Raw genomic sequence first — 26,198 nt, 5'->3', positions numbered from 1 at the left:
ATAACAGTAATAATTAGTATTGTAAAATATGCAAATGCACAAACAATTTGAAAAAGTATTTTTATTAAGATCAACACACTCTACATACAAATAAATTCTATAAATCTAATACACATTTTATAACTCTAATATTGTATTAATAAAATGTCACACACTATATGTGCTGTTTACTGCTACACAGACAATCGCTGCAGAATAAAGGATATACTGCTGAAGGGATTGACATTATCTTGGGCTTTTGCTGTCTGTTCATGACACTGTAATACCTGAGGTGAATATTTCAGAAGTTATGAGGACTTGAATGTATAAAATACAGTCAATATTTTTGAAGGAACATTAACACGGGCTATAATTTAGAGTACACTTTTGCTCAATATATGCATCTTATAACTCAATAGTTCATGGGGGTGTAAAATTAAAAATTTTTAGGGACCCTGAAAGAACAAATCTGAATCCTTGAGACCCATAGCTTATTGTCACTGTTCTGATTCACAGCTAGATTATTAAAATAAATAATTTAAAAATAAATAATCCAAAAGCACTTGGGTGTGGAGAACCTTGAGCTGATAGCTGTAATGCAAACAGTCCTGCAAGGAAATGTTGTAAGAAGGTGGTTTGTGTATGTTATGTTATTATTGATAATATTAATACATTTCAATGTTCTTTTTTTAAGGATTTATGTTTATTTATTTACATTTTGGTACCTTGAGTCACCACTTGATGGCGTCCTGAAGCAAAACCACCTGAGAAGCACTTCTATCAAAGTGTATATTAGGGAAATATTTAAATTGATGCATTATTTCTTTCTTCACAATTAAGTTTATATCCTTACATTTCTTTTGAACCATTTAAGAATCACAAAGTGCTGTGCCAAATTCATTGTCCATTAGGAATTTGTACAATAAGATGGAATGTCTTCTAATACAAGACACCAGCTAAGACGTCTGTTTTCTGCCAATCAGTTTCATATGGCAATTTGTACCCGCAACGTTGGAGTAAATGATGGCTTCAAAATTTAACAATGCTCCCATAAATTTCTATAGTGACAAACAATCACAAACAAACACAGACATATATATCCAAATACAAATCTTTGCTATATGCTCAAAGCTGATTCCTGGGAATTCTAGTGGAAAACATCACATTATGAGCTGCTGTTAAAGGAACAGTTCATTCAAAAATGAAAAGGTGCTGAAAATGTACTCTTCCTCGATGCAGATGAGTTTGTTTCTTCGTCTGAACAGATCTGGAGAAATTTTGCATTTCATCACTTGCTCACTTGCAGTGAATGGGTGCCATCAGAATGAGAGTCCAAACAGCTGATAAAAACAACGCAACAATCCAAAAGTAATCCACACCACTCCAGTCCATCAATTAACATCTTGTGAAGTAAAAAGTTGGATGTTTGATTCAAACCATCACTTCTAATCAAAATCCACCAACATATTTGTTTAGATCTGTTTTATACTGTTTTTGCTTGTAAACGGTGCTTTCTCTGTGCATAGTTCTCTCCTGATTCAGATGAGATAACTTTTTCACTTGAGCAAATATAAAAAAAAGCTTGCATTTACACTTATGCATTTGGCAGACACTTTTATCTAAAGCGACTTACAGTGCATTCAGTGCATGCATTATTAGTTTTATTTTTTTGATTATTAAAAAAAAATGTATCAAGTATGATTTGTTTCCTAGAAGCATATATCTTTTCTCTAAACATTAACTTATGTACCGGAGTGGAGTGGATTGCTTGTGATGTTTTTATCAGTTGTTTGGACTCTTATTCTGACGGCACCCATTCACTGCAGAGGATCCACTGGTGAGCCACTGATGTAATAATACATTTCTCCAAATACGTTCTGATTAAGAAAAAAAAAAAAACTATCTACATCTTGGATGGCCTGAGTGCGAGTAAACATCCAGCAAATTTAGATTTTTGGGTGAACTATTTATTTAAACTAAATATGTGCTCCCTCAACATCTGGCCTGAGTAACTTATATTTTATTACAAAATATAAGAACCTGCCTTGAAACAAATATTCACTGATGGCTGCACATTATTATTCACTAACAAAAATCTAGATAAACTGTTAACAGCTATATACAAAATGAATGCATTCTATTAGAACTATTAAGCCCATGATGTTACACATTAAATTATACCTTGATCTAAATCTAGTCTACAATATGGACACAAAAATGACTAAACAGAACTACAGACAAAGCGTATGTAGAAAAGCACCTCAGTCCAATAGATATATATAATAAAAGTAACAGGAACACATGACATTTGTATGCAATGTGATTCTGGTTTCTACAGTATATTTGATCTAGTGACATAAACTCATGTATTATGCAGAATATTACATCTATTACTGTCCTTTTGTGGTTGTAGAAAGATGTGAATGACATTCCATGTTATTCACAGGTTGGAGAGAAGACGGTTGGTTTTTTCGTTTGGTTGGGTATGAGGTAGTTATGTTACTGCTCCTCTTTCATCATCTTCCTCAGGGTCCTCAGATGAGTCCTGAGGTTTTTCCTTTTCCTATTTGGAACGAAATCAAACATTTGGGGATGAAATGCTTGGAAGCAAAGCTTCTCTCTTGAATGCTATATTCGGCATTTACATTGCCATTTTAAATAGGTTTAGCAAGATAGTTTGACCTTTAAATTTGCACATCAATTCTGTGTAACTTGAAATGAAATATAACATTTAAAGACACAGTTCACCAAAAAATACACTAATGGCTATTATTAAATTGGAATGCTTTAATGAGTAATAATACTGAAAATTCAGCTTTGCATCACGGGAATAAATTACATTTGAATACATATTCAAATATAAATCTATTGTTTTGAACTGTAATACTATTTCACAATGTTACTGTTTTTACAGTATTTGTAATCAAATAAATGCAGCCTTGGTGAACAAAAGATACTTTTTTTCAAAAAAAAACACTCATTTATTTTATTTTAAAAACTTTTGGCTAGACGTGTACAATTACTGAACATTTACTCGCATGCCTTTATGATTTTCTTTCTTCCATGTATTTTATGCACAAAACTTGATGCTGCAAAAATGCATGTTAAGTTCATTTCAAACAGGACCCAGTGCTTTTAATGCATTGGCCAAGCATTCACATCTGCATACTAGCAAAAAGTACGGATTTTTGGCAATAGTCAATATATGCCGCAAAACAATAGTAATATACATATAATAGCTTCACAATAAATAAATAAACAGAAAAAAACATGAAATAACTTTTAAAATAAGCAGTGTTCAACAGAACACAAACTATTATTTTAATATTTACCCCTTTCTTCGGCTTTCCCTTCAGTTTGCTGCCAGGAGCCGAGGATTTCTATTGAACAGAAAATGAAATTAACAAACAATTATTCATGTGTTAAATAATCAGTCACTTAGTTTTATGCAATAGTCCCTCCCATGCTAAACTATTGGATAAATCCAAGGGCACTTCTGTTTTTTCAAAGCATTTTAACAGGCTAATGTGGCAATGAATGGCATGTACACCAGTAGAGGGAGCCTGTTTCTGCACGTGACAGCAGATGGAGGGGGCATTGAGTTCATTGTGGACTCGAGGCAGGAGCTGACAGTGCATTGCTCAGGGCTAAGTGGCTAACAGCGGGTCACCTGCATTTGGTTGGTGAGCTGTCAATGAAAATCCGGCATACACTATTCATAATTAGTAATGCATATATATCTCTGTGTGTTTGCAAACCGGAGACAGCTGTGTTGTACAACTGCAATAGAGAGAAAAATAGTGTCTATATTTAAATCTATGCAACCGGCTATGCCATAATCACACAAGGGGACTAATTATTCATAGTGTAAGTTAATTAAAAAAAGAAGGCTTACTCTCTTGGATGGGCCTTTGTTTTTGCTGCCCTTCGGCCGTCCTCTTGGTCTTTTTGCAGTTGGCGACCCACTCGATTCCTGGAAGAAAACATGTTTATTAAAATGTCGTCTTAATACAACATTGTAATGTTACCAAAACTGGGGTTATAGGGTATTTATATAACAAAAACACCATCTATGCTGTTATTGCATCATTGAAAAAAAAGCCCCATGCATTAGTATTTTCTTTTTGAAAGTAAACATGTTTACTTGATCACTATAATAATTGTTCACTAATAACTCAAATTTTCATTCATTTTATACCTTTGGATGTTTCCTTGGTCTTCCTCGTCCCCTTTTCTCCACTCCATCCTTGTCTTTACGGGAGACTGTTTGTTTCTCTGAATCACTCATGTTTCTTGACTGTTTAAATAGAAATTAAATTAATTAAACAGCTGATTTTATATCCAAAAGAGATGCTATTTGAATTCATTGCTTAACTGATTACTAACTAATATGACTTAGAAGTTTACTAGTTGTATTGAATGCATTAGCTGGTAATAAACTGATTGTCCAATTCTATAAAAAGTCTAAATATGCATGAATGCAATGATTAAGTTTAAAAGGAAGATATACCGTGATCATTTTATGCACAAAGCTTTGAGGTTCCGTGGTACATTAAAAAAAATCCACTTTCAGTCTCATTAAGTTTATTAACTGCATTCATGTCTGTAACCCTTCTGGATAGTTTGGTAAATAACTGGTGCAAAGGCGAGGCGCTCAGTAGGTTATGCAACGATAAATCTGTATGGAAGCCATATAGCGCGCGCTGCACTTTTGAGACGGACGTGTAAATGAGCGCTCGTGCAACCATTCAAAATAGAACGAAACCTTTACTTACATGCACTTACAGGAAAATAATGTTGTGGTGCGCGCTGTGTTGCTCGCTGGCCCCACCTCCAGCACGATCTCTGCTGATTGAATTAGAGCGCAACCGACCGTCTACCAATAAACCACGGTCTAATTCCGAGCTGAACAGACGTCTGCGTGTGGGAAAGAGCGGATTTAACTCTGTCGCTTCCGATCGTGTCGAGGGAGACGCGGAAAAGATGCGATTAAAGCGAGTTCCTGGCAGTGGAATAAAAGGCCAATGGAAAAGCGGGATGAGCCGCAGGTTGATGGAGGAGAGGCGGATCTCACGCGCCATATGCTGCATATAATGTCTGTGACACATTACTGGCGCCAAAGACAAAATCAACTTCAAGAAAGAAAGAGAGAAAGAGAGAGAGAGAGAGAGAGAGAGAGAGAGAGAGAGAGAGAAATTAAATAAAATAAAATAAGTAAATATTCAAGCTTTTTTAAATAATATAATAAAATATAATATGCTATAGGCCTACACATTAAATAATATATAAATAAATATTGAAATTATCTAGAAGATAGATAGATAGATAGATAGATAGATAGATAGATAGATAGATAGATAGATAGATAGATAGATAGATAGATAGATAGATAGATAGATAGATAGATAGATAGATATTTCATGATTCCATGCAAATTAGGCTACTTATACCAACCAAGAATATTCAAAAATAATAAAAGTATAAAATCAAATAATAACCAATAACTTGTACTTTTAATATAAAGAATAAACTAAATAAGTCGTCAAGCTTATTAAACAATATAATATGAAATACAAATGGTTTCACAATAAAAATACATATGCATATGCCTAGATCAGTGGTTCCCAACCTTTTTCAACTTCCGGCCCACACAACCAAACACATATTTTTCCGCGGCCCACTGCAAAAAAATTAACTGACCCCGGTCACTTTTGTTGGGTTAATAACTTAGTACTCAGAATCTAGATTGTTAACTGTCTTTATTGAATGAACTGGCAATGAACAGAAAATAACTCGGGCTGCCACCGCTTGGCACAACTGCTGTTGTTCTGTAGCATATGCAGCAAAAATAAGATAAATTATTGTTGTACATCCCTGTGCATGCATGCACATTGCCTCTTGTACATCCCTGGGGATCTTAATATTTAAGAATGCAGTGTACTTTCCATGCACATTATTTGAATTCTATATTTAATTCTACAGTATACATCTTTTTTATATTTTATTCTTATATTTTTATTGTTTAGTTTTATTTCATTCGTTCATACCTATATTAATGTATATTTTCGAATATAAATCTTGAATCTTGAATAGAATTTGGTGGCCCACCTGCGATACCATGACCCACAGGTTGAAAACCACTGGCCTAAATAGATAGATAGATAGATAGATAGATAGATAGATAGATAGATAGATAGATAGATAGATAGATAGATAGATAGATAGATAGATAGATAGATAGATAGAACGTCTTCAATGAAAATAAAATCAAACAAATTACTTTTAAAATAAATAAAAACTCAAAGCCTAAACTACACAAAATAAATAACTCGTCAAGCTTATAATATAATATAATGTAAAGTAATATATACAATTAGCTTCACAATAAAAATAAATATTTATAACATAGATTGTCTTCGAGCTTCTTTAAATAATATATTACTTAAATATATAATATAATAAATAAATAATAAAATAAAGAGCAAAATTAATCAAATAAAAACTTAAAGCTTTTTTAAATATCTAATATAATACAAATTCTACTTGTAATATTATTACATTTTATAACAAAAAAGAAACGTAAAAAGAAAAAAAAGTATATATATGAAAAAAGAATAAATAATAATATGTGACTGCAGCAAGGGGCTCTAGTTTGTCGGTTTCGTTTCCGTGACTGGGCGCGTAAATGTGACGTTGTGAAACTACGTCATTGTGCTTGAAGACAGCAGACTGGAAAAACCAAAACAATGAGATTTACATGATCTGTATGTATGCGTTTCAAATGATCTTTTATTTGAATGTATCCTTGAAGTAAACCGAACCGAACCGATGAACTGAAACGCGTGATAGTCGCGTTTTGTTGCGTGTTGAACGGCTGTGAATGGCTCCTGTCTTGTTTACCTTGCAAACAACTCAATAATATTCAGCCTTATTAGAGCGAGTCAGTAACATTAGTATACAAAAAACACGTGCATTCGTACCGCAAACGTATTGGATATCAAAGACTTGTAAAGTAGTGGTTAGTTGTGAGAATAGGGTTGGTTAAAGCTAGCCTGCTAACTAACTGGGATTACAGTTTTAACCAGCGGATCTGTGTTTGGAGACGGTTGAGAAAGATGGTGTATTTACTAAAATGGTCAAATACTTTGTTAAATATGTGTATGTATGATTGTGTAAAATACTTGAAGTAATGACTAATTAATTTTCTGATAGATGGATAGCTTTGCCTTCCTCACGCTGGTATAGTGATCAATATACAGTCTTTCTAATATCTTTATTTTTGTCATATAATCATTGAACCAATTTAAGCAGACAGGTGTTAACTCTTCCTGTCACAAATAACCTTTTAAATCATGGATATTCATTTTTTATAATTATTATTGATATGTTTATTTATTTATTTTAGCCCCCAAAAATAAAACTACACATGTAAGGTGGTATGCTGCATTTCTGATAAAATTTACCATCCACCAAAGCCAGTTTTTACTCTCCTCTAGTGCTTAATGAGTGTTCATTTTGGACCTTGCCTCCAGGTATTACAGACTATAAAAAGCCTGACCACAGTTTCTTGCTCAGAGTTCAGAGAGCTAGTTCAGCCACAGCAGTGCTTTGAAGCCACACCACAAGCCACACGTGCCCAGATGTTGCTTTTAAGGCAGAAGTGTGTAACATGCTCTCTATTTTTCAGGACTGAACCGATGTGATCTGCTGCCCGATCCGCCTCCTCTACAGTAATGCGTTTTCAGTAAAAATGGGAGGCAGCGGATCCAAACCCAAAGGAGTCTGGCCTTTTAGCAGCTCAGGAGCTGGAGGAGAAGCTCCTGGTGAGGTCAATGAACAGTGTTTAGCACGTCTACGAGGCTCCAAGAACGCAACACCGTTTGTCTTTACAAGGAGAAGGTAAAAATGAAAAAAAAAAAACCTGATCATCCAGGTCAAGCACTTGTAAGATCTGAAAGCTATGCAGTTGGTGGTTTGTGCAATGTGAAGTCATTCTCATGTCAGGAACATGTCACTTTTCACCTCAAAACCATGAAAAAATAATAAGAAGCTATATTTTGTTTATAGAAAGATACATTATTTGCATAATTCTTAATAATTGAACTCAAATCTAACTGTCACCATTCACTACCAATAAGAAATATTGTATTGACCAAAACAACAAAAGTAGTAATTTGCTGAAAAATCTGCTCAATTTTAAATATGCAACTATCAATATTTAATTTAATAAAGATTAATGAAATAAAATAATAAATAAAGACTTCACATTCTGTGCACATTTCAAAAAAAAAATTGGGGTGAAGTGAGACGTGCATGTGTTTTTGTGATATTCATCCAGATGCCATTTGTTGTTACAGTTCCTTGTATTTCGATGAAGATGGAGATCTGGCTCATGAATTTTATGAGGAGACTGTGGTGACCAAGAACGGCAGAAAGAAATCTAAACTGAAGAAGATCCAGAAAAACCTTATACCTCAGGTGAGAGATACTGATCCAATCAGTTACATAACCAGATTTAGTACAAATCAACAGGATCAGCTCAAGACATCATGTCAAATTTAAACAAAATAATTACAAATTATGATGATTAAACTCTAAAATGAATCTAAAAGCTGACGCTAGATTTGATTTATTCAATGGCTTGTAATTTTTTGTGATTTGCTACTTGATATTTGTCAGTTGCATATTAAATTTATAATTTATTATTACATATTTTGGTCTTTTTTTCCATAATAGAAAGACACCACATCATTTTTAAATGTGTATATGCTTAAAAAAACAAACATATAACATAACATAACCTAAAAAACCTACAAGCCAATTTAAAATTATAATTTTTTATTTAATGTATTATTTATGTATTGTTCTCTTATTTAAACATTTATTTAACCTTCATTCATTAATTTATGGTTAAACATTTATTCATTTATTTATTTTTCTATTTATTTATTTGTTTGTTTGATATTTGATCCTGGGGCCTGTACCATGATGGTAGCTGAACAAATTCAGAGTTACAGGATTAGTTTTGGGTTGACAAAACCAAACCTCTCCAATCTGGCTTTGTTGGTACCATGATGCTGTTCATCAACTTTCTTTGTCAACTCAGGCTTTGATCCTGAGTTTCTGGAGCGCGTGCACATGAAAGTGTGACATCACTGGCGAACAGCCAATCACGAGCCTTGCAACACAAAGCAAGTTTGATTTACTTCTAGCGAGAGACCCAGCGAGATTCAAAAACTAAAGGTTAAAGGTTTTGCTAAAGGTTTAGAGATTGAATAATGAGACAAATTTAAATGTCATATGAAAAATGAAGGAGGATTAATAAAATAAATTATCTTGCTCCATCAGTGTAGTCACAAGTGGAACTTGTTAACTTAGTTATACATTTGAAAATATATAGTTATAGAGACTTGAACATGTAAGTTCAGATTTGTTAAAATAGTTCAATCTTTTGATAATACAGCTTATTTATATCACATGATCTGTATACATTAATATTTATTAAAAATAATGATAATAACTGTTAAACTAAAATTGCTTGTAAGAGATAAATAATAATATGAATCACAATAATTATATAAATCATAAAATGACTCAGTTATTATCATTAAGCCAGACTTCTATTATTTTATTTTTTTTAAGCATAAGCGACCTTTAACTTGGAGCAAGATAAACCGGAGTGACTTTGTGTCAGACATGTGTCACTTCTCTCACATCTGATTGGTTCACCTTCAGTTTGAGATCTTGAATCCAGGAGCAGGTTATGTAGCCGTGCAGTCATAGTACCTAAAACCCAGGGTTGGTGGAAACTAAGCTGAAACATAGCTGGCTAGCCACCTAATCCAGCTTCATGGTACAGGCCCCTGGTCTCCTATCTCAGCACATCTTTCTTGTTTGTTTGTTTGTTCATGGTGTCTTATGTAAACATTTCACTTACCTTAAATCATATAATCTAGTTTTATAGCTCTTTTTTATATATATAAACTTTTTTTTAAGTTTTTTTTTTTATATTTAATTTCTACAGGGAATCATTAAGTTGGATCACCCTCGAATCCACGTCGACTTCCCTGTCATCCTGTGTGAAATATAACACAATCACTCAAGACTTCCTTCCACCGTCGGTGTTCTTTTGAAAGGATGCCGTGGCTCTCTGTTTCGAAAGCGAGGGAATTCTGCCCTTCACATGGCTTCGACCAAAAACACGAATCATATTTTCTGATTTACGTATATAGACAGTAGACATATGACGTCTTGTCTTCTGTGATGTACAGTAAGTAATGCATGTGCAGTGAGAGCGTGTAAGCATGGAGCCTAAAGCAATGCAGGGATTGTACAGAAATCACTCATGTTTGTTGATGTCGATCAACTGCAGTGTGTGTTTATGTCATATTATATTTTATAATATTCTGTTGTATCAAAGTCTGATTCTGTTTTTTGGGCTGCGTCCCACATCTGCACTTTTTTTCTCATTTATTGTACAATAAATTATGAGTTGATATACTTGAATAAAAGGTTTAGTAGATTAGTAATTATGTAAGCCGGTGTAAATGAAATTACAGTCACAGAAAGTCAAAAAGTGAAACAAAATATTCAGTGAGAAAAGACTAAAAGTGCTAAAAAGGAAATTGGAGAATAAGGATGTTTATTAAATGATTTACAATTTGTCGGCACCATATCAGTTATTAGTCGATATTAGGATAATTTAATACATCTGTATAAGCTGATACTGGATATTTCATTGTGGATATTTAACACTGTTAAATACAATCTTTAGCAAATTTCGAAATAAATATTTATTTTTAAACAGTACATTAGAATGTTGTGAACACAGTTTTTGATTATATTTTTATTTATATTTTATTTGTATATTTTCTGTTTCCAATTTCATTTTAGTTGAAGTTTTAGTACTTTTGTTGTGTTTTTGTCATTTGTATTAGTGTCTTTAATGTATATATAGTAAACCAACTTGCACTAAACAAAATGAGAAATGTTGAAACTGAAATAAGTTTTATTTTTATTATTATTTATTTTCAAGTAAACTTTTTTTTGTGTGTGTGGTTTTAGTTGCTACCCTGACAATACACATGTTTTTAGCATTTAGTTTTTAATTAAAACTAAATTATGGACATTCATAATAATTATTATTAATTTATATTTATTATTCATTCATTTAATAGTATAGAATCTATGCTATTTATTAGTTTTTGTCCTTGAGATTAAAACAATTATCGTAATTTCACTATTGGGTCAACAAAATGTAGTTATAGATAGATCCGATAGAAACTGATTTTTAAAATATTTAATAAATTGGTAAAAAAAAAAAAATTATTACTTCTTCAGGACACTTTTTCTCTTTGTCTTGAATTGAAAACGCAGTTCTTCTCCCATAATTAGTTTATTTTGGCTGTCGGTTCTGTAGGTTTCCTGGCAACTGAGATCTGGGCGTGGAACATGGTGAAATGTCAGAAGTTAAGCTGTTTTCAATACTTCCTCTCTTTCACTGTAGTTCACCTCTGGGAGGCTTTCACTCCTGTATAGTGGCTTGATTTCCATCGACATGCGATAGACGCACTGTCAGAGCCGGCCAGGCCCTCAAAGCTATATGTTTCATTAGAAACGTGCATCTGTCCCGATGTAAAAGACTTCACCAGGAATGTTTTTCCCACCCACATGAATGAAATACAGGAAGCTGTTACAGGATGGCATGTCTGCACACAATCACTGACACTGATAAGCGAGAATAAATGCTTGGAGGGTTTATGAGAGAATGCTTGATGAGACATGTGAAGGTTACAGGCCCTCAGTGCATGTGTGAAAGTACTGTTAAAGGAACAGATCACCCAAATAATTACAATGCTTTTATCGTCAACTCACCCTGCTTGTGTGCATATTTACAAATATTTTCAAAAAGTTCAAAATTATTACAACTAGAAGAAGACATACATAGTATGTATTTATGTGTTCATTATATAAGAGACATGTTTGACATCCTTGGTACATGATAGAGCTATTCCTCAGTTTTTGCCTGTTATTTGAATATCTTACCTAAGAATTTTCAACAAACAAAGTTTCCGGTTGACCTTTGACCTTTACTATGGTGTCTTATAGGGGTAGAGATGGAGTGATAAAGCAGGGGATCACCTCTGATCCGTCTCTGATCTCTCCTAGCACTCAAGGATGTGAGTTTGCCATTTTCGGGAGGCAGTCGTGATGGGTGTGTGTGTGTCCAGTTCCTCTCATATTGTTAAAGCTTCCTGGCGCTGCCTAGTTGGAAGAAATGGTGATGTAAAACCCCAAGATTGGGGAGAAAAGGAAAAGGCGAGAGGAAGGAAGTTGACCTCTCTTTTACATGAACATACACATAGACTGACGGAGGCGACACAGGAGTCAGCAGAATATGCCGAAACGGTGGAACCGGATCTCTACAGGTCATTGTCAGAAAGGAACCACTTGAAAGCCACCTGATGCTCCTTTGATTTCATGTCCATTATTAGCATCCTCAAATGTCAGAAGAGTTTTCAATTTATCCATATTATAACATATTACATTACTATTACAGATATTATTGCTTAAACAGTTTCATAGACCAAAGCTAATAGGCTACCTAATATGGCGAAATATTTAAATTTAATTAAACCTCACATTCATATTACAGTGATATGATGGAAGAGGAATTGAAATAAAAATAAAGAAATGTAAAAAAAAAAAAAAAAATGTATTCTAATAAAATAAATGAAACATATTTATTAAAATTATGTACAAAACACCACGTATTTTTGGTAAATTGGGTCTTTATATATATATGTGTGTGTGTGTGTGTGTGTGTGTGTGTGTGTGTGTGTGTGTTAGTTTTTAAGAATCAAATAAATGTCAAAAATATATTGTAGCATTACCATGTTACTACTATCTTTCTTTCTTTTAATTTTTTTTTTGATTATTTTTGTAGTTCTTTTGCAGTTTTGTTAATATATACATAATTGTATAGTGTTTAATATTTAGATTTGAATAAAAAACGTGCATGTATGATATTTTTTGGACCCGCAGTGAACACGTTATACTCATTTGCATAAAGGAAGACACGCCCCCATTGATCTGGTAATAAAACCACGCCCCCTGCACCGAATCAATGAAACTTATGAAAGCGGCGCTTTGAAGTTGTTTCTCTGCCGCAAAGATAAAAGCGTCTCAGATTAAGAATGTGAGATGATCGACAGATCAGACATCACTCCGCCTGGCCTCGAGTCTTTATGAAAGGAGGAAAACTCGCCAAAGTCTCTCTTTAGGAGGCAACAGAGAACGTGGTAACAGCAATGATTTACATCGCAACGATAGGATGGAAGTATTTATCTGGAAATTACTGTTTTTAATGTCAAAGGTGAGTTGTTTCCATAAAAAGTTCTTTAGGTGCTCTGTGAATGATGTGAACAGGCTGATGTTTAATTGTTTTAAACACTTTTTACGCTCATATTGGTGAATGTACCATGGGACGACCACGATGCTCTTTAAAGTAACGTAGTATGTAAATAGCGCTATACATGAATTTCAGTATCATGGTGCTACATTTTATTGCTTGATCTTTAATTCTCAGATACGTTTTAATTAAACATCATAATACAGTTCCGTAGAACATTTAAAAAAATAGACATAAATGTCAACAAAGTAAGAATATGGAGTTTTAAGATTTATGTGGATAGCGTGGATCAGAAAATTAGATATGGAAAATGTGTTGAGTTATTGAGATCTCTGACTTTTGATTGCAGATTAAAAATCTTGACTGTATTTTAACAAAACTTTTAATTTTCTCTTAATTTAATTCCAGTTTTTCTGTCCTTGGGTCAGTAAGATCAATGTCTAATAAAGTCATTAGAATGAGGTCATTCTGTCTTAAACTGGAATACCATCATGTGTCTTTCTATGAATTGTACAATTGTGTAAAAATGTTGCTTGAAACGATGTTACATAAAAGTAGCATTTAACAGATTATTAGTCTTCCTTGCAAATATTTATTTGCATAATACAATAATATTATGTATTTTTACAATTAAATATTTATTTAATTTTATAATTAAATTAAAAATATTTAAATATGATATTAATTCAATAATTGGGGAATAACTGTAACACTGGGATATTTGTTATGTAATTATATAATAATAACCAAATATATTATTTCGAATAAAAACTCCCCTCCAAGTCAAAATATCTTTGATTTATTAATTATCAAAGGTGAGATATTTCATTAAAAAGTTATTTTGTTTTCCTGATTGTTGCACTATGAAGAATGTCAACTGGATGATGTTCCCTTCATGAAAGATTTGTGCCACATTGTTTCCTTTTTGAATAAATCAGGTATCATAATTATGATCATAATGCATTATAACAAATTTTGTGGCTTTTTGTTCCAGCAGAACTGAATGCCTGTGTTGTGAGTGACTGAAGTCATGGCTTACTGGATCCAGTTTCGTTGGAGAATCTGGTTGTTGGTTCCACTGGCTCTGGATCATCTCGCTCTTGCTGATGATCTGAAGCCCACCAGATGGCCTCTTTACCCTCAGAAGCCTGTGGTTCTGGTCTGGAACGCCCCAACAGAAGACTGCAGTCTTCGGCACAAGGTCCACTTCCAGCTCGATCAATTTCAGATCGTGGCATCTCCGAATAAAGGCTTTGCCAAGCAGAACCTCACCATATTCTACAAAGAGCACCTGGGCCTTTATCCGCACTTTCATGAAGGTGTGGCTGTCAATGGTGGACTACCACAGATCGCCAGCCTCACGCACCACAGAGAGACGATGCCGGAGGGGATCGCAAAGTACATTCATGACCAATCGGCGCGAGGCCTGGCCGTGATCGACTGGGAGGAATGGCATCCAATTTGGAAACGGAATTTGGATGCCAAAGACATTTACAAGAACCAGTCGCAGCGCTTAGTGGCCCAGAAAAACCCGGGCTGGACTTCAACCCAGATTTACAAAGTAGCTCAGCAGGAGTTCGAGATGTCCTGCCGTAAATTCATGTTAGAGACGTTGCGGCTAGCCAAAAGCTTGCGTCCTAACCAGCTTTGGGGCTTCTACCTCTTTCCTGACTGCTACAACCACGACTACCGCAACAGTCTGGAGAACTACACAGGACGCTGCCCGGATGCGGAGGTGGCCAGGAACGACCAGCTGAAGTGGCTGTGGACTGAAAGCACGGCCCTGTTTCCATCCGTGTATATGAGCTCGGTGTTGCGTTCGACATCCTCCGGTCGCCAGTTTGTCCGAAGCCGGGTGAAGGAGGGAATGAGATTGGCATCGGTGGGAGAGGGATTGGCACGTCCTGTTTTTGTCTACAGCCGCCCTACCTATGCCAATGAGCTGGAGCTGCTGACAGAGGTGAGTTTGTGAAAAATGAGCTTGATCTGCAGTGACAAAAAACTATATTTCAGCTTATTGGCTACTAGTTTTCTATTACTATGTGTAGGATGGAATAGTATTTTTAAATTACTCTTTAAAGAGCTTTAGGCTATGGTCTTCAACAATCTGAATCAATTCGCAAATAAACTAATCATTTAGTAATTTTTACATTTATAAAAACATTTATTTAACTAATTTAAATGTATTACTTTTATGGTTATTATTATTATTATTATTTTAAAAACCTATAGATATTATTATATTGAAAATATTTACATTTAGTAGTTAAATATATTTAAATGTAGGCGGATCTATTTTTGTTCTAACAGTGTGTAAAAGTTCATGGGAACAACATTTTACCACAGTTTTGTGATAATTTCTGTGAAAGCACATTTAAAACTATCAAAAGACACAGATTGAGTGTTGTGGATGACAAAGGTTGCCCAGCAAAAAACAAAACAAAATCATATTCAAAACGAGATATATTCATGAAGATTTTAAGGTATAGGACTTAAAGGTGAACTGCATACTTTTGTCTTTTCTATTTAAATACTTTTCTTTGTCCCAGATTTAACTATATGATTCATTCAGAAATCCATTCATAACATTATTCAACCATCCTGACGGTGGGCTCTGCAATTTTAGTGAAGATTAAAGCGAGTGTATTGTGTATATGTCCTTTGGGTGGTTAATCACAAAACTTTTCCTGCATAACCTTCATATCTGCTCTTTGTCTGTTTGTGTGTGTGTGTGTGTGTGTGCAGGAGACCAGGAAGGGTGCTGGTCACACATTCAGTGCCACCACCCACCACACCACACCACACCAGCTGATTTTATTTCCACTGTTTAAGTTGTTGTAACAAAACTGCCCCCATTCAATATCTGTGACCTTAACACATAGCTTTCAAAATGAGATAAATGAACGCTTATTTGTAAAAAAAAAAAAAAATAAGATTCAGGAACTAGTCACTGATTTGTTTATTTGTGTCTGTTCAGATGGATTTGGTGTCCACCATTGGAGAAAGTGTGGCTCTGGGAGCAGCTGGTGTCATTCTCTTCGGTGATGCTGCTTATGCCGGCAGCAATGTAAGCACTCATACATCACATTATATCTGATTTAAATCAGAAATAGTGCTTGTTAATAGGTTTTAATTGATGCTAGTGTTTATAATTATTATTATTTTGCTAGTGGTGCTTCTATTGATCACGTTAACTCTATAAAGCCTACTGTATCATATATGACACAGTATCATATTTGCTGCACTAAAACTTTGCTGAATAACCTGATTTTCACAATCTACTACATTCATCTGATTTATAGATTATACTTTTTGTAGCAGGTTTTTAGTTTAGTTGTACAAATGTCCACCTTCAGCTCATAATTCATGTGTCTGTTTGCTTTTAAATATTGGCTGATTTTTAGAAACTAAATGTAAGAATGACTATTATATTTTTGGTAATATTTCAAGATGAACATTTACTGGACTGAAGCATCTTAGTGATTTAATACATAATTTTCTATAAAATCATGTTAAAATGTAAGTGATCATCAGGCATCTGATCATTGTATTGCACTGCGATATATGTTTTAAAACCACAGAGCTTTGTTCATAAAACTAAGCATTTATATATCATCTTACTTAAGTGACAGCTTATATTTACATGCATTTTGTAAGTATCTGCTATACTGTTATATCAATCTCAACAAGTGACTTTACAAGCTATCAAAACTTCGTCTTAGTTTTTGACCCTATAAATAAGGTCTGAAAAAGTATATATTTATAACAACAATTTTTTTTTACTATTATTTCATGTCAGACACTTTAAAAACACCTGAACACCTTAGCAGCTACATAGTTACATACTAAAGTGTCTACAACACCCTAACAAATGCATAGTGACACACTAAAATGGCTACAACATCTTAGTGGTAGAGCATTGCGTTAGCAGCGCAAGGTTGTGGGTTTGATCCCAGGGAACACATTAGGTAAAAAATGTTAGCCTGAATGCACTGTAAGTCGCTTTGGATAAAAGCATCTGCTAAATGCATAAATTTATAGCAACACACAACACCCTAACAACTGCATGCTAACACACTTAAATGGCTACAACATCTTAGCAATGCTCTGGAAACCACCCACAACACCCTAGAAACTTCATCACAACACACTAATATGTCCACAACCCCAAGAAACTGCATAGTAACACACTAAAATGCCTGCAATATGTAAGCAATGCCCTGGCAACCACCTAAAACAGTTTTTACTTGATGCTATTTCCTCGCTTTATCTGTTTATCTTTCATTCAGGACACTTGTTCCAGTTTAAACCAGTACTTGCAGGGTCCACTGGGCCGTTACCTCCTCAATGTTTCCACAGCAGCTGAGCTGTGCAGTCGCTTCGTGTGCAGCTCTCACGGACGCTGTCTGCGCAGACATCCGGACACAGACACGTATCTCCATCTTGACCCACAGACACACACGATAGAAGGCCAGGGGAGCGAACTGCGCGTGAAGGGAGATGTGAGTGTGGAAGAGCAGCAGCGGATGAGCCAAGACTTCCAGTGCCAGTGCTTTAGTGGGTATCAGGGTGAGAGATGTGACCTCAAGGACCCGCTTCAGCAGCGAGGAGACGGACATGCACTGAAAGCATTATGGATGTACCTTCTCACTCCATTGCTGCTGCATTTACTGACCTGAGCACAAACCATAGAGACTCAAAAACTCATTTTCTCGCTTATGAAATGTTTGGCTGGTCAGTGCGCTCCAAATGCTGTTGTGAAAAGGTCCTTCGCTTTCATGAAGTCATGTGATTGACCTTGAAATTGAAATTTATATGTAGAAACAGGAAACTCCCGAGTTCCTTGGAGTTTAAATAAGCACTTTTGTTTGTTGTCACACGTTACTCTCACAACATTCGAACCAGATGTAGGATATTGTGCAACTGGGAAATCTAATGAAAATGTATGACTAGCTGATGAGTGGATTCATTAAGGAGAAGTCTCGACTCGAGTCCTTGTTAAAACAATTTGAATCGGTGGACATTTGGTTTTAAGTGGCTTTGGTTTGAGTGTAGGTTTGAGATGACTCTATAAAGAAGTTTTGTATCTTAAACTACAATGTAGGTTGCAAGTGTCAAATGTATAGTTGAGCGAATACACATGTATGATTTGAATAGGTGGAACTAGATGAATAGGTTCAAGTTCACTTTATTTGTACCCTTAGGTAAACTAGGGGTGCGGTGGTATGAGTTCTCACATCTTCCATATTTTACAGACACCACAAACATTAAACTACATATATGATGAAAGTGCTTTAAGGTTCCCAGCATCACAAAAAAAAAAAGGTGATCAATGTTTTCATCAGCTGTTTGGACTCTGATTCTGACGGTACCCATTTACTGCAGTGGATCCATGGATGAGCAAGTGATGAAATGCTAGATTTCTCCAAGTCCAAAAATAACCCCCCCCCCCCCCAATAAAATAAAATAAAAAAAGAAAGAAAATATAAAAGATGCCACTAAAGAACAGACAGTTATTTATACCCTGTTGTTTATATACTGTTGTTTGGACTATATCTTCTATTTATTTTGACTGTTTCTTGGAGCAATATAATGTTGCCAAATCAGCATATTTGAATGCACATTTTTTGCTTGGTTCAGCGTCTCCGTCAGCATTATAACAGTGATTGTTATTGTTATGAGAGTAATGTGACAGCGCTTGTATTCGTGTGAAAAAGGCACTGGACTGTGAGAGAAGCATTTGCATTACGTCTTTAAATTGTCAACACAATTGTAACATAGATTTTCTGAAATTGTGATGCACAAAAAAATCATTTTATATTTAATCAAAATTATTTCTGTGTTTGATTAATTTTTTTTTTACTCATAACCTTGTTTGTTCATTTTAAATTTTTTCCTTTCTTTTCACATTTCTTGTCTCAAATTTATTTTGTCCAGTAACCATTTAGTGCTTCTCAGTTAGTGGAAGTTTTTTCTGAGGAAATAAGAACTAACTAAATGGAGGAAACGTATGAGACTACAAACCTTGGATCTGCCCAGCAAACGGACCAGCCCAAATTACAGGGTTTACAAACCAAGAAGTTATTTTTGTTGCTTTGGACTCTGTGAGCTTTTACTCCAAATAGAATCGAAGCAATGTGACACATGGTGTGTTTGTTAATCTTTAACCACTCTATAAATGACTTTAGTTGCTTTGCATTCAGGTTCAGTGTTTTATGTTGTTATCCACAAATCTAATTTTCAGTTCTTCGTTTGTTAATTTTAGCCTTTGCATGTAAAAAGGATGTTTTCTAACTATGAATTGATTTTAAAATTGCTTCCTTGTTTTTGAGAATTAAAGTCATGATCTTGAAATGTTGTTACCCACATGACCATAAATGACAAGACATGGAAAGAACAGTTAAAACATAGTAATGGTATAAGAACATAATAATAAAATGAATACCATGACACTAAATTATTACCATATTGATGTGGCATCGCATTTACAATGATATGTCAAATATATAACCAAACATGTGCAAAAATATGATATTGCTGTGGTCTTTTTTTAAAGGGAGTTTTAAAAGCAAGCATTTTGTTGAATCAGCTAAAATTGAATAATGTTGAATAATGTCATTGTTCATGTCATAATGTTCTACATGAAATATGCATATGTAAGAAACGTGATAAATAACATATTAAAAAAAGAAAAGAAAAAAAATCTATATATTAAACTCCACGTACGTTCTTGCGTCCTGTGCTAACGTCCTTACGCACCTCCTTAGACTCCGCCCCCTCCTCCATTGGTTAGACAGGAGAAGTTGTTCTGCTTCTGTTTTTTAACAGGAGAGGGTCACGAGTGAAGTTGAAACATTTTATTTCGTGAGTGGTTCGAAAAGATTTACTGGTCAAGTAAGTACGATTTATGTTCAGATTATATGAACGCGTGTGTTTCATCACGTAAACGGCGTGAGTTGTCTACATTCTCGGTGTCTGTCGGTTTTCTTGCATAAAGTCACAGTTCCTCTTTTAGCCCTTCCGAGAAATAAAAAACTAAATGTATTTCTCGATAATTATTTTAATAATAATAAACATCTAAACTTTTCATGTCAGATCTTGACAGTGTAATGGGTCTATTTAACTGCAAGTTTTGCGTAAAATTACCATGGTGTCCAACACTAACATAAAAGTACTATGGTAATACCAAGGTGGTGTTTTTTTTTTTTTTTTTTTGCCTGCCATGTTGCTGTGGTACACTGCCCTTACAAAAAAGAACTGATCGTAATACTATGTTACTTTGAAAAATGCATTGGTACAACAATTAATGTAAAAAGATGGAGGTAAAAGTGTACTTTTTTGTACTTCTGTTTTTATTAGGATACTTTGTATCACAATATTACATTTACTGTATAATAGTATCAACGCATATGTCATGAAATTAATATGATACTCTAAGGATATTATGAAAATGGCATTATGATAGTGTCCAAAACACCATGGTTTTACAGTGGTAACATGCCCAATATGTTAGTAATGTTAAATAATAATGTTAACAATTTTAATTTTGTAAGTTTTACATTTACATTTACATAAAAGTAAGTAATTGCATAGTTACCATCTCATCTCTGCCTGCTTCTGTATTACACACACACACTTAATGTTGTGTTTCCTGAAGTGGATGACTATTATGGATAATGAGTTGTTCAGGATAAAGTATACCTTTGTTCAAAAAAATTGCCTCTCATCATTGAAATTAGCTTTTGAAATTAGACTGTAGCTCCTCGGCTTCATTTCCATTTAAATTGGCTCGGCTCACGTGACATCAGATGTGGAGCTGGATGCTAAACGCTCTGCCTTCTCATCATTGCAGGTCCAACGTGTCACCTTTTCCAGGGATGGACAGACTTGGACGTGGGACGTGGTCTCTGGTGGTGTTTGCCATCTGTTTTGTGTCTGTTCTCGGCCGTCCATCCTCCCTTCTCACCCATCTCCCATTTTTTTCCGTATGGAACGCGCCAACGGAGCGCTGCATGTCTCGATTTGGGGTCAAACTGGACTTGAGCGTCTTCGACATCGTGCTCAACAGCAACCAGTCCTTCATGGGCGACAATATCACTATCTTCTACTCGGATAAGTTAGGCGAGTATCCTTACTATGGTAGAGGTCATGAACCAGTGTATGGAGGTGTTCCTCAAAATGCCAGCCTGAAACAGCACCTCCGGAAGGCCGAGGGCGACTTGATGACTGACATCCCAGATCTGGGATTTCACGGGCTTGCTGTCATTGACTGGGAAAAGTGGAGGCCACTGTGGGAACGGAACTGGGACGCTAAGGAAATCTACTGGAATGGCTCCAGGGCTTTAGTGAAAGCCAAACATCCTACTTGGAATCCGAAGCAGATCGAAGATGAAGCTGTGAGGGAATTTGAGAACGCTTCGCGGGCCTTTATGGAGGAGACTTTAAAACTGGGGCGTAGAGAGCGTCCTGGAGGGCTGTGGGGGTTCTATGGCTTCCCCTGCTGCTATAATTATCAGTACAAGAAGAACGAGACATACACCGGTGAGTGTCCTGCTCTGGAGATGAAGAGGAATGATAAACTGACCTGGCTGTGGAACATCAGCTCAGCTCTGTACCCTGATATCTATCTGGATCTCGGGCTCCGGGGCCGCGGTCAGGATATCTTGCTGTACAGCCGGCATCGGATCCTGGAGGCCATGAGGGTGAGGGAACTGACCACCCATCGGCCGCCATCTGTCTTCCCCTACGCCAGGATCGCCTACACTTACTCCATGGAGTTTCTCTCACAGGTCAGCACAAAGGCCTGTTCGCTTTCTTCTCTTTAATTCTCTCCAAGGTTACTGTCATAGTTAACTAAATCTGAAACTGAAATTAAAACCATTAAAAAACGTTGTTGTTCCTTGAAATAAAATAAAATGTAAGTTTTAACTTTAATTATTTTTCAAGGCAACATTTCTCACTTTAGTTTAAATGAACAAAAATAACTAAAACTGAAAAAATAAAAATAAATAAATAATATATATATATATATATATATATATATACACACACACACACACACACACACACACACCCACACATAGAATAGAGAGTGCTAAAGTTAGTTTGGTCACATGCTGCTCTAAATGCTTACGCTTTTAAAACTCTGGATTCTGATTGGCTGTCAATGTTTTTATTGTTCGTCAGCTTAAAAAAAAAAAAAAATGTTCTGAGAGAGATTCCAAAAATACAATTATGGATCAAAATTAAAAGGTTAAAATATATAATTGAATAAAAATGGTCCATGTGTGACTTGTGTGTGTTTTCAGGAGGACTTGGTGCACACCATCGGTGAGAGCATGGCTCTCGGAGCTGCTGGTGTCGTGCTGTGGGGAGATGGAAACTACTCCCAAACAAAGGTTGGAGAGCTTTAGATTATTACACAAATGCACTCATACATCTCTGATCATTTAGATTATTTAATTTTAAATACAATTTACATTCAATTACCGTATTTTTCGCACTATAAGTTGCACCTGAGTATAAATCGCATCAGTCCAGGGCGCTCTTTGTCTTCAGTGTAGGCTACAGGAGCACAGAGCAGCATAAAGCGCCCTCTGGCGGCTGTAGATGGTAATATTTTCTATTGGTTCATTTCTCTTGATACATTTCTCTCGGTTCATGTCAAATTAATTTTGATAAATAAGTTGCACCTGACTTTAAGTCGCAGGACTTGCCAAACTATGAAAAAAAGTGCGACTTATAGTACGGAAAATACGGTACTATTTAGTCAAGCTTAATAATTATAAAACAACAAGCAAACAAATTGTTTTTATAAAAAACAGCTTTAGTTGGACTATGGACATGTTACATCATAGGAAGTCTATTTCCCAAAAATACATGAACTTATGTGGATGCTTCAAATTAGTGCTTGATATGAATTAAAAAATATTACGATAATTATAATTAGTATAATTATTCATTCCATTGTCTAGTAATCATACATTTTTTAAACAATTTCAATATCTAAATATTTATCAGATACAAATAAATTAGCAAAAAGTTTTGTAAAAATTATGAATTATAAATTTTACTGATAATAATAAATGTCTCTCTTAACATTGTTTTTTTTAGGGTAATATTTATGTACTATTATAATATTTATTCATTTTGTGAATTAGCTTTTATTTTAAGCTAATATTTCTGTTTTGCTTCTTTCAGTTTTAATAATCTAAGTAGTCCAACTTAAACAATTATTTCAGTGAAACATATTTTTCAAGTACAGTAAAAGAATACGTGCTTGTGCACCCACTTTCATGCATTCACATGAGCATGAGTTGGTGGAATGATCTACAGTAGATGTTTCCATATGAGTCATTTTTTAGATCTGAACCGCTTGTCATTGCATAATGCACTCCAGCTCTCTACCAACCATTAGTATACAATTAAATTATAAATGACATGAAATTAGAATTTAAATATAAATAAATGAATAAATTATTTGTATTAAACTAGTGCAATATTTAAAACTCTTTATCGTTTATATAATATTAACTTCCAACCTCTCGTCTCGTCTCCTCTTTGCAGGATGCCTGTCTAGCGGTTCAGGAGTACCTCGATGACACGCTCGGCCACTACATTGTGAACGTGACAGAGGCTGCGTTTCTGTGCAGCAAGACCGTGTGCTCGTCCAGGGGCCGTTGTATCAGGAGAGACCCGAGCGGCACGGCCTACCTGCATCTGGACCCAGCTGAATGGTCCATCGTTCCCAGAGCTAAGCTGCCCGGGACTGTTACTGGGGGTCCGTCTTATGTAGCTCACAGGAGGTTCAGGACGGTTGAAGGAGAAACAAGTGGATTCGCGGCCAGCTTTAGGTGCCAGTGTTTCCCAGGCTGGGAAGGAGAACAGTGTCAGAAACCCATACCTGAAGAACCTTCTACATGACAGAAATGACTAGAAGACTGAAGCTCAGGTTGGGTTAACAAATACAAGGAACAACACATTACCATTGTGGACTTGACATTACATGGTGACTGTGTCTTTAACAAACGTGCTTGAAGTCATTTTAGATAAAGCATGTGCTAAATGACTATGTGCTCCATGCTTGCTAGTTTATCTTTATAAAATATGATGATTTTGTAAAAATCAAGATGCAGTTTAATTTTGAGTGTTTGTTTACATCAAGCACAGTTTAACCCTGAGAATGCAAACTACTGTTGATTTTATTGATATTAATTAAACGTATCCATAAACAGCATCAAAAATCAAATCACTGAAATCTCATGGAATATATGGAATAAACTATTTTGACAAATTGTCTACTTTTTTTTCATTATAATTGCATTTTTATATAATTGCTTGCCTAAAAAGTCTGTTATACAAATGCATGCATGGTTCAGAATTATTTAGGTTACTGTAAAATATAGAAAAGCCTTTGAGGCAGAAACAATAGTGTGAAAATCAGGTTGTATTTTTGCCACAATAGAGCCGCTTTGTTGCCTTCCACACTATGCATGCATCTTTCAGATCAGCTGTATCCGACTCTATCTTTGTAGTCCAAATTGACTAGATTAATAACTGCATGCAAGAAACAAAATCACAGTTTGGTACGCAAAAATATTACAATTTAGGATTCAAATATCAGTCAGGCATAATTTTGTCCAATAAAGCACTCTAGATTTAGCTTGCCACGCCCCTAATCCCTAGTTGCACTATAAACTGCTTAAACTAGTTTTACACATTAGTCATCTAATTTCTTTTCTTCAAGACTAGTCATAAAAGTCAATTTCATCAAATCATAGTTCAGGGTTTAAAAAAATTAATAATGAGGCCTTCGATGCTGCTCAAACGTGTTATTCCAGTAAGAAATAACTCCACTAAAGGAAGAAAAACATATTAACTGCAAAAAACTGTGAGGAATAAAAAAACATTTGAGGAAAGTCAACGCAGTGCAGCCTTGTATGATGGTTTCGTTTGACAGATGCTGTTCACCATGTTATAGAAATCACTTTGTAGGGCCACTAGATGACAGTAGAAGCACACTGTCAAGTGTACTTAAATGACTTTGCAACATCCAGTTCAAAACCCTTTGTGTAATATGTAGATAACAGAAAATTGCTTGGGCTAAAAACACTCGGGTAACTCAGTGAAACTAGCATGAATCATGATTGCTTTGATCAAATGTGGATGTGTTGGTTTGCTAAGGTGTTTAGCTTGGTTTCAGCATGTTGCTATGCTGTTGCTAGAGTTCTAGCTGTTTTTTTTTGCTTTATGTTGGTCTTTAGTTTTGTGTAATACTTCAATTCGTTCAATAGAAATAGTCTGTCAGTGTCTCATGAATTAAAACTTGCTCTACGAATAGTCATATTAATCATACGGTTGATCATTCCACTGAAATTATAAAAATCAATTCCAATGACATGGACTTAGAAAGTGGAAAAAGATCATCGTTATTTTTTAATTTATCTTTTTTTTGTGTGTGAAAATGGACATAGTTTTAAGATGTTTGGGTTTGACCTTTGTAGGGGTCAAAGAGACCTAGCACACCATCAAGGGGTATTTTCCATTTGAAATAGGTTGCAGAAGATGAATTCAATAAGCAATTTGATCAAAATAATTTAATTATTTAGAATTTGGGGTCCAGATCTCAGGAAATTGGATTGTAACAAGGATATAACAAAATGTAAATGTTGATTCAGTAATGGTGAAAAAAAAAAAATCCACAAATTAATCAACCAATAATATATATCTACTCAAAAATGATTTTTTTATGGCATTTTTGATGTTTCATGTTTGGTACAAAGAGATGTCCAAAACTGTGCACGATAAA

At 35.0% G+C, this 26,198-nt stretch overlaps 4 protein-coding genes across 7 annotated transcripts; 3 read left to right on the top strand and 1 right to left on the bottom strand.

The window, feature by feature from the left end:
- Positions 1 to 1,889: 1,889 nt before the first annotated feature.
- LOC113050169 (high mobility group protein HMG-I/HMG-Y-like) lies at positions 1,890 to 5,151 on the bottom strand. 2 transcript variants are annotated; one of them, XM_026212905.1, is made up of 5 exons: positions 4,765 to 5,151; positions 4,178 to 4,276; positions 3,875 to 3,952; positions 3,312 to 3,359; positions 1,890 to 2,542 (listed from the first exon to the last, which is right to left on the bottom strand). In XM_026212905.1, the coding sequence occupies exons 2-5, from the start codon at positions 4,265 to 4,267 to the stop codon at positions 2,474 to 2,476; spliced, it is 285 nt and encodes a 94-aa protein (XP_026068690.1). In that variant the 5' UTR covers positions 4,268 to 4,276; positions 4,765 to 5,151; the 3' UTR covers positions 1,890 to 2,473. The 2 variants fall into 2 exon arrangements, with proteins under 2 accessions (XP_026068690.1, XP_026068689.1); XM_026212904.1 differs by having other exon boundaries at positions 4,755 to 5,148.
- LOC113050168 (tumor suppressor candidate 2-like) lies at positions 3,643 to 10,786 on the top strand. 2 transcript variants are annotated; one of them, XM_026212902.1, is made up of 4 exons: positions 3,643 to 3,662; positions 7,667 to 7,878; positions 8,337 to 8,457; positions 10,004 to 10,786. In XM_026212902.1, the coding sequence occupies exons 2-4, from the start codon at positions 7,730 to 7,732 to the stop codon at positions 10,067 to 10,069; spliced, it is 336 nt and encodes a 111-aa protein (XP_026068687.1). In that variant the 5' UTR covers positions 3,643 to 3,662; positions 7,667 to 7,729; the 3' UTR covers positions 10,070 to 10,786. The 2 variants fall into 2 exon arrangements, with proteins under 2 accessions (XP_026068687.1, XP_026068686.1); XM_026212901.1 differs by lacking the exon at positions 3,643 to 3,662 and adding an exon at positions 6,654 to 6,743.
- A 2,315-nt stretch (positions 10,787 to 13,101) lies between these two features.
- On the top strand, positions 13,102 to 18,714 carry LOC113050165 (hyaluronidase-2-like). 2 transcript variants are annotated; one of them, XM_026212899.1, is made up of 4 exons: positions 13,102 to 13,354; positions 14,388 to 15,350; positions 16,368 to 16,457; positions 17,680 to 18,714. In XM_026212899.1, exons 2-4 carry the CDS (start codon positions 14,421 to 14,423, stop codon positions 18,067 to 18,069), a joined length of 1,410 nt encoding a protein of 469 aa, XP_026068684.1. In that variant the 5' UTR covers positions 13,102 to 13,354; positions 14,388 to 14,420; the 3' UTR covers positions 18,070 to 18,714. The 2 variants fall into 2 exon arrangements, with proteins under 2 accessions (XP_026068684.1, XP_026068683.1); XM_026212898.1 differs by having other exon boundaries at positions 14,385 to 15,350.
- Positions 18,715 to 20,132: 1,418 nt separating this feature from the next.
- LOC113050167 (hyaluronidase-1-like) lies at positions 20,133 to 24,686 on the top strand. The gene is made up of 4 exons (XM_026212900.1): positions 20,133 to 20,284; positions 21,243 to 22,179; positions 22,699 to 22,788; positions 23,957 to 24,686. The coding sequence occupies exons 2-4, from the start codon at positions 21,268 to 21,270 to the stop codon at positions 24,311 to 24,313; spliced, it is 1,359 nt and encodes a 452-aa protein (XP_026068685.1). The 5' UTR covers positions 20,133 to 20,284; positions 21,243 to 21,267; the 3' UTR covers positions 24,314 to 24,686.
- Positions 24,687 to 26,198: the final 1,512 nt, after the last annotated feature.

Source organism: Carassius auratus, chromosome 31 (assembly GCF_003368295.1).
Source record: "Carassius auratus strain Wakin chromosome 31, ASM336829v1, whole genome shotgun sequence".
NCBI lineage: Eukaryota > Metazoa > Chordata > Actinopteri > Cypriniformes > Cyprinidae > Carassius > Carassius auratus.
Note: the sequence above shows the minus strand (reverse complement) of the source record. Positions and strands in the feature narration are given on the sequence as shown.